The sequence below is a fragment of the Panulirus ornatus genome, chromosome 5 (assembly GCF_036320965.1).
Source record: "Panulirus ornatus isolate Po-2019 chromosome 5, ASM3632096v1, whole genome shotgun sequence".
Taxonomy (NCBI): Eukaryota; Metazoa; Arthropoda; class Malacostraca; order Decapoda; family Palinuridae; genus Panulirus; species Panulirus ornatus.
This window is the reverse complement of record NC_092228.1, coordinates 30,163,942-30,178,985: the sequence shown is the minus strand read 5'-3', so window position 1 is coordinate 30,178,985 and position 15,044 is coordinate 30,163,942. Positions and strand designations below refer to the sequence as shown.

General features: G+C 42.1%; 1 protein-coding gene across 1 annotated transcript in view; it reads right to left on the bottom strand.

The window, feature by feature from the left end:
* Positions 1-6,516: 6,516 nt before the first annotated feature.
* The window catches only part of LOC139746832 (uncharacterized), a 27,954-nt gene continuing 19,426 nt past the window's right edge, over positions 6,517-15,044 (bottom strand). Inside the window, exon 3 of the mRNA XM_071658427.1 lies at positions 6,517-7,241. Coding sequence (XP_071514528.1) covers positions 7,071-7,241 — 171 coding nt within the window. The 3' untranslated portion in view covers positions 6,517-7,070. The remainder of the gene's footprint in view (positions 7,242-15,044) is intronic.

Genomic DNA, 15,044 nt, shown 5'->3' with positions numbered 1-15,044 from the left:
AGTACTGTATGTACCTTCACCAGCGCCTGTAATACAGTACTGTATGTACCCTCACCACCGCCTGTAGTACAGTATTGTATGAACCCTCACCACCGCCTGTAATACAGTACTGTATGTACCCTCACCACCGCCTGTAATACAGTACTGTAATGTATCTTCACCAGCGCCTGTAATACAGTACTGTATGTACCTTCACCACCGCCTGTAATACAGTACTGTATGTACCCTCACCACCTCCTGTAATACAGTATTGTATGTACCCCCACCACCGCCTGTAATACAGTACTGTATGTACCCTCACCACCGCCTGTAATACAGTACTGTATGTACCTTCACCAGCGCCTGTAATACAGTACTGTATGTACCTTCACCACCGCCTGTAATGCAGTACTGTATGTACCTTCACCAGCGCCTGTAATACAGTACTGTATGTACCTTCACCAGCGCCTGTAATACAGTACTGTATGTACCCTCACCAGCGCCTGTAATACAGTATTGTATGTACCCTCACCACCGCCTGTAATACAGTACTGTATGTACCCTCACCACCTCCTGTAATACAGTACTGTATGTACCCTCACCACCGCCTGTAATACAGTACTGTATGTACCCTCACCACCGCCTGTAATACAGTACTGTATGTACCTTCACCAGCGCCTGTAATACAGTACTGTATGTACCTTCACAAGCGCCTGTAATACAGTACTGTATGTACCTTCACCAGCGCCTGTAATACAGTACTGTATGTACCCTCACCACCGCCTGTAATACAGTATTGTATGAACCCTCACCACCGCCTGTAATACAGTATTGTATGTACCCTCACCACCGCCTGTAATACAGTACTGTATGTACCTTCACCAGCGCCTGTAATACAGTACTGTATGTACCTTCACCACCGCCTGTAATACAGTACTGTATGTACCCTCACCACCTCCTGTAATACAGTATTGTATGTACCCCCACCACCGCCTGTAATACAGTACTGTATGTACCCTCACCACCGCCTGTAATGCAGTACTGTATGTACCTTCACCAGCGCCTGTAATACAGTACTGTATGTACCTTCACCACCGCCTGTAATACAGTACTGTATGTACCTTCACCACCGCCTGTAATACAGTACTGTATGTACCTTCACCAGCGCCTGTAATACAGTACTGTATGTACCCTCACCAGCGCCTGTAATACAGTATTGTATGTACCCTCACCACCGCCTGTAATACAGTACTGTATGTACCCTCACCACCGCCTGTAATACAGTACTGTATGTACCTTCACCAGCGCCTGTAATACAGTACTGTATGTACCTTCACCAGCGCCTGTAATACAGTACTGTATGTACCTTCACCAGCGCCTGTAATACAGTACTGTATGTACCCTCACCACCGCCTGTAATACAGTACTGTATGTACCCTCACCAGCGCCTGTAATACAGTACTGTATGTACCTTCACCAGCGCCTGTAATACAGTACTGTATGTACCCTCACCACCTCCTGTAATACAGTACTGTATGTACCTTCACCAGCGCCTGTAATACAGTATTGTATGTACCTTCACCACCGCCTGTAATACAGTACTGTATGTACCCTCACCACCTCCTGTAATACAGTACTGTATGTACCCTCACCACCGCCTGTAATACAGTACTGTATGTACCTTCACCAGCGCCTGTAATACAGTACTGTATGTACCTTCACCAGCGCCTGTAATACAGTATTGTATGTACCCTCACCACCGCCTGTAATACAGTACTGTATGTACCCTCACCACCTCCTGTAATACAGTACTGTATGTACCCTCACCACCGCCTGTAATACAGTACTGTATGTACCTTCACCAGCGCCTGTAATACAGTACTGTATGTACCCTCACCAGCGCCTGTAATACAGTATTGTATGTACCCTCACCACCGCCTGTAATACAGTACTGTATGTACCCTCACCACCGCCTGTAATACAGTACTGTATGTACCTTCACCACCGCCTGTAATACAGTACTGTATGTACCCTCACCAGCGCCTGTAATACAGTATTGTATGTACCCTCACCACCTCCTGTAATACAGTACTGTATGTACCCTCACCACCGCCTGTAATACAGTACTGTATGTACCCTCACCACCTCCTGTAATACAGTACTGTATGTACCTTCACCACCGCCTGTAATGACCGTCACTGTACCATCATAAGTCAATCATTGTCAACTAAACATACATAACATCAAGGTCCAACCTTCTCCAGTAGGTCCTGCCCAGGTCATCCCCAAGTCTCCTCACGTACACAGGTCCTGCCCAGGTCTTCCCCAAGTCTCCTCACGTACACAGGTCCTGCCCAGGTCTTCCCCAGGTCTCCTCACGTACACAGGTCCTGGCCAGGTCATCCCCAAGTCTCCTCACGTACACAGGTCCTGCCAAGGTCATCCCCAGGTCTCCTCACGTACACAGGTCCTGCCCAGGTCATCCCCAAGTCTCCTCACGTACACAGGTCCTGCCCAGGTCATCCCCAGGTCTCCTCACGTACACAGGTCCTGCCCAGGTCATCCCCAAGTCTCCTCACGTACACAGGTCCTGCCCAGGTCATCCCCAAGTCTCCTCAGGTACACAGGTCCTGCCCAGGTCATCCCCAGGTCTCCTCACGTACACAGGTCCTGCCCAGGTCATCCCCAAGTCTCCTCACGTACACAGGTCCTGCCCAGGTCATCCCCAGGTCTCCTCACGTACACAGGTCCTGCCCAGGTCATCCCCAAGTCTCCTCACGTACACAGGTCCTGCCCAGGTCATCCCCAAGTCTCCTCAGGTACACAGGTCCTGCCCAGGTCATCCCCAAGTCTCCTCAGGTCCACAGGTCCTGCCCAGGTCATGCTCGGCGCGTGTTACAATCTATGTTGTGTATAGGACGAAGCTAACGAGGGTATGGTCAGCCAACGTCTTACACATACGGTCATATCTTTGACTGACTCAGTGACCTAGGAGTAATTACACACACACACACACACACACACACACACACATACAAGAGAGAGGGAAGGGACCCCAGGAGTATAATATAAACCCTCTTCGTTTAGCACACATGGATCATTATACACACCAGTGGACCGCTATTCTTCAACGTGTATGTGAGCGACGCGCCGGAAGGTATGTGTTGCTAGCTGATGATGTGAGCAGAAGACGCAAAGCTCACGTGGGATGTGAAAAGTGATGCAGGCTTGGTCAGGTATCTGGTATGGAGATTTTATCTCCTTATCCTCACTTCCAGGGTTCACTCTGGTTATATAGATAGGATAAAGTACACACTGCTGTTGTCCTGCCCTTTGTTAAACCTCAGTTAAATCACGTAGTAAGAAGTGTTGCCGGCATTGAGAGTTCCAACTTAATGGTTGCAGAAATTAATGATAAACTACGTAATAAAATAACTCCACGAAGAGTTTGTAGCCAACCCCACCTCTCCTACACACACACACACACACACACCTCGTACAGACAGTAGTGGTAGATGAAGTAGAGATAGAGGAAGATATTATGATAAGTTAGCACAACTTTGTAAAAAACTAGATGTTGTCATATTAAGATTTACCATTCATGGTATGTGGATGGGAAGAATACCTTTTTAGTAGCTGCAGGCGCAGACTCTACCTAACTCTACTTGATAGTCCCTTAATGCAGTTAGACGAGGAACCTACTCGTGAAGAGAATGTATTAGATTTAGTTCTAACTACAAATGAGGACCTGGTTGATAATGTTGAAGTTGAAGAAAAGTTTGGTGAAAGTAATAACCAACAAAATATTTTGGGTGTGGCGTTGATCAAATGACAGTCGCAAAAAATACCCAACTTCAAACGGGCATATTTGAATGATCTTCGCATTGCTCTTAACAGACAAACCGGGGACGATAGTGCAATGAAGATAACATGACCGTAGTTTGGAAAGGCTTCAGTAAAACTTTCAAAGCAGTAAAGGAAACATACGTGCTAATGTGTAGTTGACGGTCTATTTCCAAAACGAAAACAAAGTGGTGGTGGAATGATGAAATAGAAAAGTACCTGTTGTCTAGCAGCTAGAAACTCAGAGAATCCAGTAATTAACATGACAGCGTAAGTTATGTAAATTTGTGCAATGTAAAAATAGTTATACGACAAAATGAACGTCAATATAAATCATGAATTGCTTAAGATAGCAACAGAAATCCTAAGAAGTTTTACGGTTTTGTGATAAACATGAGAGTCATTATCCACTTAATAGATTCATTAAATACAGAAAACGGTAACTTGGTTCAAGACAATGATGCCATAGCAAAAACGGTAAGAAATGACTATGCTGTATTTGTATTTAAGATGGAAGACGCAGCTCCATACTCCAGTTTCATCGATGAAGGTGAAAGTTCTTGAACAAATTGACATAAAAGCCGAAGACGCACCATCATCAATAAACGGATAAAGAATAAATAACACAGCAGACCCTGATAAGTTTCATAAGCAAACAATGACAGAGGCGAGACATGTGTTAGTTAAGCACTTGGCTGTCCTTTTCAGTAACTCACTTACTACAGGAAAAGTTCCAGATGAATGGAAGTTTGTCAGTGTAACACCCACACTTAGGGAAAGGTAATTAGTTACAACCCAGAAGTTATCATCCGATTACCATAACGTCTGTAGTTGGATGATTTATGGAAACCATCATCCGAGATAGAACTGTAAACCATTTAGAAGATCACCACTTGATAAAACGATTCTCAATATGGTTTTCGACGAAATCGCTCATGTCTGACATATCTGTTTGATTTGTTTTGTGATATAATCAACATGTATGACGAAAGTGAAGCCGTTGTACTTCATTGGATAGAAAATGTGCCCACTGGCAACAAAGAATGAGCAGAAATGTTAGACGCGACAGATGGAGTGCCACAAGGATCAGTCTTGGGACCTGTTCTCTTTCTCATATATATATGAATGATATTGATAGAAGGCTACACTGCAAGATATCGAAAGTCGCTAATGAAACAGAGTTAGGACATGATCTTGACCATCTACAGCTTCAAGGTGATGTAGATAAACTGATGTTCTGGGGTCACTGGTGGCAAATGAATTCGAATAGCGATAAGTGCGAAGTTTTACATATCAGTAATAAAAACGAAAAGGCCACATACTGTAAGCGGTCTGCTGAAGTGGAATAGGTAAATGAGGGAAAAATCATGAATGTAATCATTTCTGAAGATCTAAAACCAAGTAACATTCACAAAAGCAGTGAAAACAGCGAACAAAATTCTTGGATTCATAGTTAGGGACTTTCAATTTTGAAATTATCCTTACTCTCTATGATTTATCAATTCGCTCACAACTTGAATATTGTGTACAACATTTTCACATTAACTTACAAAAAACATAGACACAATGGAGAGGGTACAGCGTCAAACTACCAAGATGTTTCCCAAGTACAGAAACCAGCCTACAAGAGCAGGTTACAAGATTCAATTCTATTTCGCTAAGAAAAGAGAAGGTTCAGAGGTGATCTAACACGAGGTTAAATAATTCAACATATCTGAGGCTTTGATCATCTTGATCTATCAAGTTATTTACAATTTGATTTAACTGATTTAACTGATTTAATTGATTTAACGTTTGATCTCGAAATGAAACTATCTACTATTTTCTTGAACAGGAATGTTTACATATGGGATGAGTTGCCAGTTAGAGTGGTTGAAAGCAGTAATATATACGTACGGTTAATAAGAGACTTGATGAATACTTCGCTTCAAGTTGACGACTTACATTATTCTAACCTTAGCCAGAGTGACAATTTCATGTCATCTTTGAATTATCTGCAAAACTTCTAACTTTTAACCCCCACTTGTCTGCCAGTTTATCTTCCAGTGCCACACACTGCCCCGTAATGACCCCCACTTGTCTGCCAGTTTATCTTCCAGTGCCACACACTGCCCCGTAATGACCCCCACTTGTCTGCCAGTTTATCTTCCAGTGCCACACACTGCCTCGTAATGACCCATTGATCTTGGCAGTTTGAATTTCTTTGTGTTCCTCGGCAACGAACGAGAGGATCTGTGTATCTCCGGCCACCCTATACTCCGGTGAGGCTGCTGATCCTGTCATGTGTGTCAGCTGTGAGGCTCCTGATCCTGTCACATGTGTCAGCTGTGAGGCTGCTGATCCTGTCATGTGTGTCAGCTGTGAGGCTCCTGATCCTGTCATGTGTGTCAGCTGTGAGGCTCCTGATCCTGTCATGTGTGTCAGCTGTGAGGCTGCTGATCCTGTCATGTGTGTCAGCTGTGAGGCTGCTGATCCTGTCATGTGTGTCAGCTGTGAGGCTCCTGATCCTGTCATGTGTGTCAGCTGTGAGGCTCCTGATCCTGTCATGTGTGTCAGCTGTGAGGCTGCTGATCCTGTCATGTGTGTCAGCTGTGAGGCTCCTGATCCTGTCATGTGTGTCAGGACCACCAGCGAGCCGCAGATGAGCCACAGTAAGATCCATCTCTCTAACTTGTGCTGTACAAATTGATGGAAACAATTTCCCGCGGGGCGCAGAGAGAGGATTCGAACCCAGGTTATCTGAATGAAAACGTGGTTTAGCTGTTATAGAAATTTGCTTATTATAGGCAGTGATACAAGTTGTTATGATTAAATCAAACTGATTTATATATATATATAGGCATCACAGGTAAATGCTAGAGTGAAGGAATGACACGTAGGCACGGCATTATAATGTTGAACACGTGATCCAGATGCACTTACACGTGAGTGTGCGAGAATATTGTGTATTGGATTATGGTTTACAAACAGGAGTTCGTGGTGAAGCTTCTAGTGTATGTGACGACGTAGAGAGAAGATGACCAGGAAGGATAAAGGATAAGAAAAAGTACTTTAGTGTACAGTGGAATGGAGTAACGTCAGAGCAGTTCAAAATGCTACTTTGGTGTTCCTTTAGAGTTTCACGTATGCAAATTTAGCATCAGATTAAAAAACATTGAGGTCTTTATGTCGTACTGACATTGTAAAACTGATGTTCATGTTAATATCTCTTAAACGTATAAGTCAGATGCGATGTGTCTCACGCATGGCTAACGTGATACAATGGTTTTCTCTATCATGAAGGAGAGGAAGCCACATAGCCAGCCGAAGAGAGTGATCAAGAAGAGACCTTGTATACTGTCCAGGCTCAGTGGTATGACCTCCCCTCCACCACCCTGCTCATCACCGCTCTCGCCTTCCTCCTCATGAGCCAAGTCTTTCTGAAGAAGAGACGCAAGAAGAAGACTTTAGCATTGTGAGGTATATCATCACTGTCTGACCCACACACCACCTTTTCCACTCACTACATGTAGTCATTTACACTGGCATTTGATAGATAGAGTAGATGTTATGGGATATTCAGTCATGTACTGGATATATATGGGTGGCAGTCATGAGAAACTGGAGAATTGAACACAAAAGAAGAAATTAAGATCGAGGATTTTGTTTCTGTAAGCCTCTAAGAATGTTTATACCTCTGAAAGAAAGGTTCTACTGTCATTCATAAGTCAACTCACATCATAGTATCACTAATGGATTATCATTCTGTAAGTTGGGCACACGACACACCATCACAGGATCAAATATCTTCATATTTTCTAAATATTTCTGTTGACTCTGGCGGAACATACATAGCTGCACTCACAACACGAGACACTGAACTCCACACTGACACTTCTACCTCATTTCTACCTCATGTGAGTCTTGCAGAGATGAAGGCAAGATCACTTAAACAGCTGGACAGCCTCATGCCAATACACCGTTCTCAACTGCTATTTTGTATACTACATTAATTAGAGAATGAAATAAAGTCTTTCTCACACAGTAATGAGTGTTATGACCAGTGATTATCTCTTGTGAACCCCGACATACTCTCTGCCACCGTGACTCGAAGTAGGATAACCTGGAAGTCCATCTTTGTTGTGTTTACAAACACATGTTTGTGTTTGTGTACATATATCTTGTGACGTCATCATTCACGCAGAGGACGTAGATCGTGCTAAAGTGTCGCGTTTTCTTCACTTCTCGATGACGTCACTAGCATCATACACACACACACACACACACACACACACACACACACACACACACACACACACACACACACAGACACACAGTTAACAGAGACCATCTCCTCGTGTGGTTACAATGTATTTCATGAAATTTAATACTACTTACATGTTCTGTTTAATGATGTTAAACATGTATGTGAAACAGACTCCCTTATCAATATGGTTGAGCCATTTTATAGTTATTACCATCAAAATACGATTTCATTATAACATTGTTTACAACAAATGACAGAAAATGTCTTTATCAGTGTTACTACAATATCATGAAACCAGGACTACCAGTGTGAGGCAAGACATTTCTCATTTCGTATCTTACACAAAAATAAGATCAGTTTTAGTATCTTACACAAATTTGATATTTTTTTTTTTTTTTTTGCTGGTTGTATGTACATCTTGATATGTCTCCGGTGCTAACCATTTAGTAAATTCATTAACGAGGCTAATTTGCTCGTTGCAAACTACATTTGTGATTGTCTCCCTAATTCTTTATCTATAATTTTCCTCAGTGAGACAGTTTATTGGGTAGTGGAGACTCAGTGCAGGTCACACTGCCTGCCCACACTAGGACAGTAGGTGGTCACACTGCCTGCCCACACTAGGACAGTAGGTGGTCACACTGCCTGCCCACACTAGGACAGTAGGTGGTCACACTGCCTGCCCACACTAGGACAGTATGTGGTCACACTGCCTGCCCACACTAGGACAGTAGGTGGTCACACTGCCTGCCCACAGTAAGACAGTAGGTGGTCACACTGCCTGCCCACACTAGGACAGTATGTGGTCACACTGCCTGCCCACACTAGGACAGTAGGTGGTCACACTGCCCGCCCACAGTAAGACAGTAGGTGGTCACACTGCCTGCCCACACTAGGACAGTAGGTGGTCACACTGCCTGCCCACACTAGGACAGTAGGTGGTCACACTGCCTGCCCACATTAGGACAGTATGTGGTCACACTGCCTGCCCACTCTAGGACAGTAGGTGGTCACACTGCCCGCCCACAGTAAGACAGTAGGTGGTCACACTGCCTGCCCACACTAGGACAGTAGGTGGTCACACTGCCTGCCCACACTAGGACAGTAGGTGGTCACACTGCCTGCCCACACTAGGACAGTAGGTGATCATATGAAAATGGTCATCTGTATGATCATGTAGACATTGGTCGTCTGTGTGATCGTGTAGACGATAGTCATCTGTGTGATCATGTAAACAATGGTCATCTATGTGATCATGTAGACAATGGTCATCTCTGTGATCATGTAGACAATGGTCATCTGTGTGATCGTGTAGATAATGATCATCTGTGTGATCATGTAGACAATGGTCACCTTTGTGATCATGTAGACAATGGTCATCTGTGTGATCGTGTAGACTATGGTCATCTGTGTGATCGTGTAGACAATGATCATCTGTGTGATCATGTAGACAATGGTCACCTTTGTGATCATGTAAACAATGGCCATCTGTGTGATCATGTGACAATGGTCACCTTTGTGATCATGTAAACAATGGTCATCTGTATGATCATGTAGACAGGGGTCGTCTGTGTGATCGTGTAGACAATGGTCATCTGTGTGATCATGTAAACAATGGTCATCTGTGTGATCATGTAGACAATGGTCATCTGTGTGATCATGTAGACAATGGTCATCTGTGTGATCCTGTAGACAATGGTCACCTTTGTGATCATGTAGACAATGGTTATCCGTATGATCGTGTAGACAATGGTCATCTGTGTAATCGTGTAGACAATGGTCACCTTTGTGATCATGTAGACATTGGTCATCTGTGTGATCGTGTAGACAATGGTCATCTGTGTGATCATGTAGACAATGGTCATCTGTGTGATCATGTAAACAATGGTTATCTGTGTGATCATGTAAACAATGATCATCTGTGTGATCATGTAGACAATGGTCATGTGTTTGATTGAGTAGACAATGGTCATGTGTGTGATCATGTAGACAATGATCATCTGTGTGATCATGTAGACAGTGGTCAAGTGTGTGATCGTGTAGACAATGGTCATCTGTGTGATCGTGTAGACATTGGTCAACTGAGTGATCATGTAGACAATGCTCATCTGTGTAATCATGTAGACAATGGTTATTTGTGTGATCGTGTAGACAATGATCATGTGTGTGATAGTGTAGACAATGATCATATATGTGATCGTGTAGACAATGGTCATTTGTGTGATCGTGTAGACAATGGTCTTCTGTGTGATCGTGTAGACAATGATCATGTGTGTGATCGTGTAGACAATGGTCATCTGTGTCATCGTGTAGATTGGTCATCTGTGTGATCGTGTAGACAATGATCATGTGTGTGATCGTGTAGACAATGATCATGTGTGAAATCGTGTAGACAATGATCATGTGTGTGATCGTGTAGACAATGATCATGTGGGTGATCGTGTAGACAATGATCATGTGTGTGATCGTGTAGACAATGGTCATCTCTGTGATCGTGTAGACAATGATCATATGTGTGATCGTGTAGACAATGATCATCTTTGTGATCGTGTAGACAATGATCATATCTGTGATCGTGTAGTCAACAGTCATCTGTGTGATCGTGTAGACAATGGTCATCTGTGTCATCGTGTAGATTGGTCATCTGTGTGATTGTGTAGACAATGATCATGTGTGTGATCGTGTAGACAATGATCATATGTGTGATCGTGTAGACAATGATCATATGTGTGATCGTGTAGACAACAATCATCTGTGTGATCGTGTAGACAATGATCATATGTGTGATCGTGTAGACAATGATCATGTGTGTAATCGTGTAGACAATAATCACGTGTGTGATCGTGTAGACAATGATCATATGTGTGAATGTGTTGACAATGGTCATATGTGTGATCGTGTAGACAGTGATCATGTTTGTGATCGTGTAGACAATGATCATGTGTGTGATCGTGTAGACATTGATCATGTGTGTGATCGTGTAGACAATGATCACGTGTGTGATCGTGTAGTGAATGATCATCTGTGTGATCGCGTAGACAATGATCATGTGTGTGATCGTGTAGACAATGATCATGTGTGTGATCGTGTAGACAATGATCATATAAGTGATCGTGTAGTGAATGATCATCTGTGTGATCGTGTAGACAATGAGCATATGTGTGAATGTGTAGACAACGATCATATGTGTGAATATGTAGACAATTATCATGTGTGTGATCGTGTAGACAATGATCGTGTGTGTAATCGTGTAGACAATGACCATATGTGTGAATGTGTAGACAATGATCATATGTGTGATCGTGTAGACAATGATCATGTGTGTGATCGTGTAGACTCTGATCATATGTGTGATTGTGTAGACAATGATCATATGTGTGATCGTGTAGACAATGATCATATCTGTGAATGTGTAGACAATGATCATATGTGTGATCGTGAAGACAATGATCATGTGTGTGATCGTGTAGACAATGATCATATGTGTGAATGTGTAGACAATGATCATGTGTGATCGTGTAGACAATGATCATGTGTGTGATCGTGTAGACAATGATCATCTGTGTGATCGTGTCGTGAATGATCATCTGTGTGATCGTGTAGACAATGGTCATATGTGTGATCGTGTAGACAATGATCATGTGTGTGATCGTGTAGACAATGATCATGTGTGTGATCGTGTAGACAATGATCATATGTGTGATCGTGTAGACAATGATCATGTGTGTGATCGTGTAGACAATGATCATGTGTGTGATCGTGTAGACAATGGTCATCTCTGTGATCGTGTAGACAATGATCATCTGTGTGATCGTGTAGACAATGATCATATGTGTGATCGTGTAGACAATGATCATCTGCGTGATCGTGTAGACAATGATCATATGTGTGATCGTGTAGACAATGATCATCTGCGTGATCGTGTAGACAATGATCATATGTGTGAATGTGTAGACAATGATCATATATGTGATCGTGTAGACAATGTTCATGTGTGTGATCGTGTAAACAATGATCATATGTGTGATCTTGTAGACAATGATCATCTGTGTGATCGTGTAGTGAATGATCATCTGTGTGATCATGTAGACAATGATCATGTATGTGATCGTGTAGACAATGATCACGTGTGTGATCGTGTAGACAATGATCATCTGTGTGATCGTGTCGTGAATGATCATCTGTGTGATCGTGTAGACAATGGTCATGTGTGTGATTGTGTAGACAATGATCATGTGTGTGATCGTGTAGACAATGATCATATGTGTGAATGTGTAGACAATGATCATATGTGTGATCGTGTAGACAATGATCATGTGTGTGATCGTGTAGACAATGATCACCTGTGTGATCGTGTAGTGCATGATCATATGTGTGATCGTGTACACAGTGAGTTAAGATCACATCATCAGCAAATCACACATATTGAGTAACGTCACTTACGAGTTCCTAAGTTTCTCTCTTCGTGCGATGTCATTCTACAATATATTTTCCAATCTGTATGTCTCATACAGTGAGAATATGATCAAATCTGTTCAGCAGAGACTTGCATAGAGACGCTTTGATTATTACTATTATTATCATTATTGTCATTATCAATATATTTTATTATTATTATTATTATCATTATTATCATTATTATTATTATTATTATTAGTAGTAGTAGTAGTAGTAGTAGTAGTAGTAGTAGTATCATTATCATTATCACTATTATTATTATTATCATTACTACTACTACTATTATTATTATTATCATTATTATTATTATTATTATTATTATTATTATTATTATTATTATTATTATTATTATTATTATCATTATTATTATTATTATCATTATTATTATTATTATTATTATTATTATTATTGTTATTATTATTATTATTATTATTATTATTATTATCATTATTATTTTATCCCTGGGGATAGGGGAGAAAGAATACTTCCCACGTATTCCCTGCGTGTCGTAGAAGGCGACTAAAAGGGAAGGGAGCGGGGGGGCTGGAAATCCTCCCCTCTCGTTTTTTTCTTTTTTTAATTTTCCAAAAGAAGGAACAGAGAAGAGGGCCAGGTGAGGATATTCCCTCAAAGGCCCAGTCTTCTGTTCTTAACGCTACCTCGCTATCGCGGGAAATGGCGAATAGTATGAAAAAAAAAATCATTATTATTTTATTACTATTATCATTATTTTGCTTTGTCACTATCTCCCGCGTTAACGAGGCAGCGCAAGGAAAGAGACGAAAGAATGGCCCAACCCGATCACTCAAATTCATTTCCACTCCATCTTTCCACCTCTAATTTCGTCTCCCACTTCTCCTCAATCCCTCCACCTCTGACACATATATCCTCTTGGTCAATCTTTCCTCACTCATTCTCTCCATCAGACCAAACCATTTCAAAACATCCTCTTCTGCTCTCTCAACCACACTCCTTTTATTACTACACATCTCTCTCACCCTATCATCACTTGCTCGATCAAACCACCTCACACCGCATATTGTCCTCAAACATCTCATTTCCAGCACATCCACCCTCCTCCGCATAACTCTATCTATAGCCAACGCCTTGCAACCATATAACATTGTTGGAAGCACTATTCCTCCAAACATACCCATTTTCGCTTTCCAAGATAACGTTCTCGACTTCCACACATTTTTCAACGCTCCCAGAACTTTCGCCCCCTCCCCAACACTATGATTTACTTCTGCTTTCATGGTTCCATCCGCTGCCAGATCCACTCCCAGATTTCTAAAACACTTCACTTCCTCCAGTTTTTCTCCATTCAAACTTACCTCCCAATTGACTTGTCCCTCAACCCTACTGTACCTAATAACCTTGATCTTATTCACATTTACTCTCAGCTTGCTTCTTTCACACACTTTACCTAACTCAGTCACCAGCTTCTGCAGTTTCTCACACGAATCAGCCACCAGCGCTGTATCATCAGCGAACAACAACTGACTCACTTCCCAAGCTCTCATCCACAACAGACTGCATACTTGCCCCTCTTTCCAAAACTCTTGCATTCACCTCCCTAACAACCCCATCCATAAACAAATTAAACAACCATGGAAACATCACACACCCCTGCTGCAAACCTACATTCACTGAGAACCAATCACTTTCCTCTCTTCCTACACGTACACATGCCTTACATCCTCGATAAAAACTTTTCACTGCTTCTAACAACTTGCCTCCCACACCATATATTCCTAATACCTTCCACAGAGCATCCCTATCAACTCTATCATATGCCTTCTCCAGATCCATAAATGCTACATACAAATCCGTTTGCTTTTCTAAGTATTTCTCACATACATTCTTCAAAGCAAACACCTGATCCACACATCCTCTACCACTTCGAAAACCACACTGCTCCTCCCAAATCAATACCCTCCCATATAATTTCCCAGGAATACTCAACAAACATAAACCTCTGTAATTTGAGCACTCTCTTTTATCCCCTTTGCCCTTGTACAATGGCACTATGAAAGCATTCCGCCAATCCTCAGGCACCTCACCAAGAGTCATACATACATTAAATAACCTTACCAAAGTCAACAATACAATCACCCCCTTTTTTAATAAATTCCACTGCAATACCATCCAAACCCACTGCCTTGCCGGCTTTCATCTTCCGCAAAGCTTTTATTACCTTTCTCTGTTTACCAAATCATTCTCCCTAACCGTCTCAAGTTGCATACCACCTCGACCAAAACACCCTATATCTGCCACTCTCTCATCAAACACATTCAACAAACCTTCAAAATACTCACTCCATCTTCTCACATCACCACTACTTGTTATCACCTTCCCATTAGCTCCCTTCACTGAAGTTCCCATTGCTTCCCTTGTCTTACGCACTTTATTTACCTCCTTCCAAAACATCTTTTCATTCTCCCTAAAATCTAATGATAATCTCTTACCCCAACTCACATTTGCCCTCTTTTTCACCTCTTACACCCTTCTCTTAACA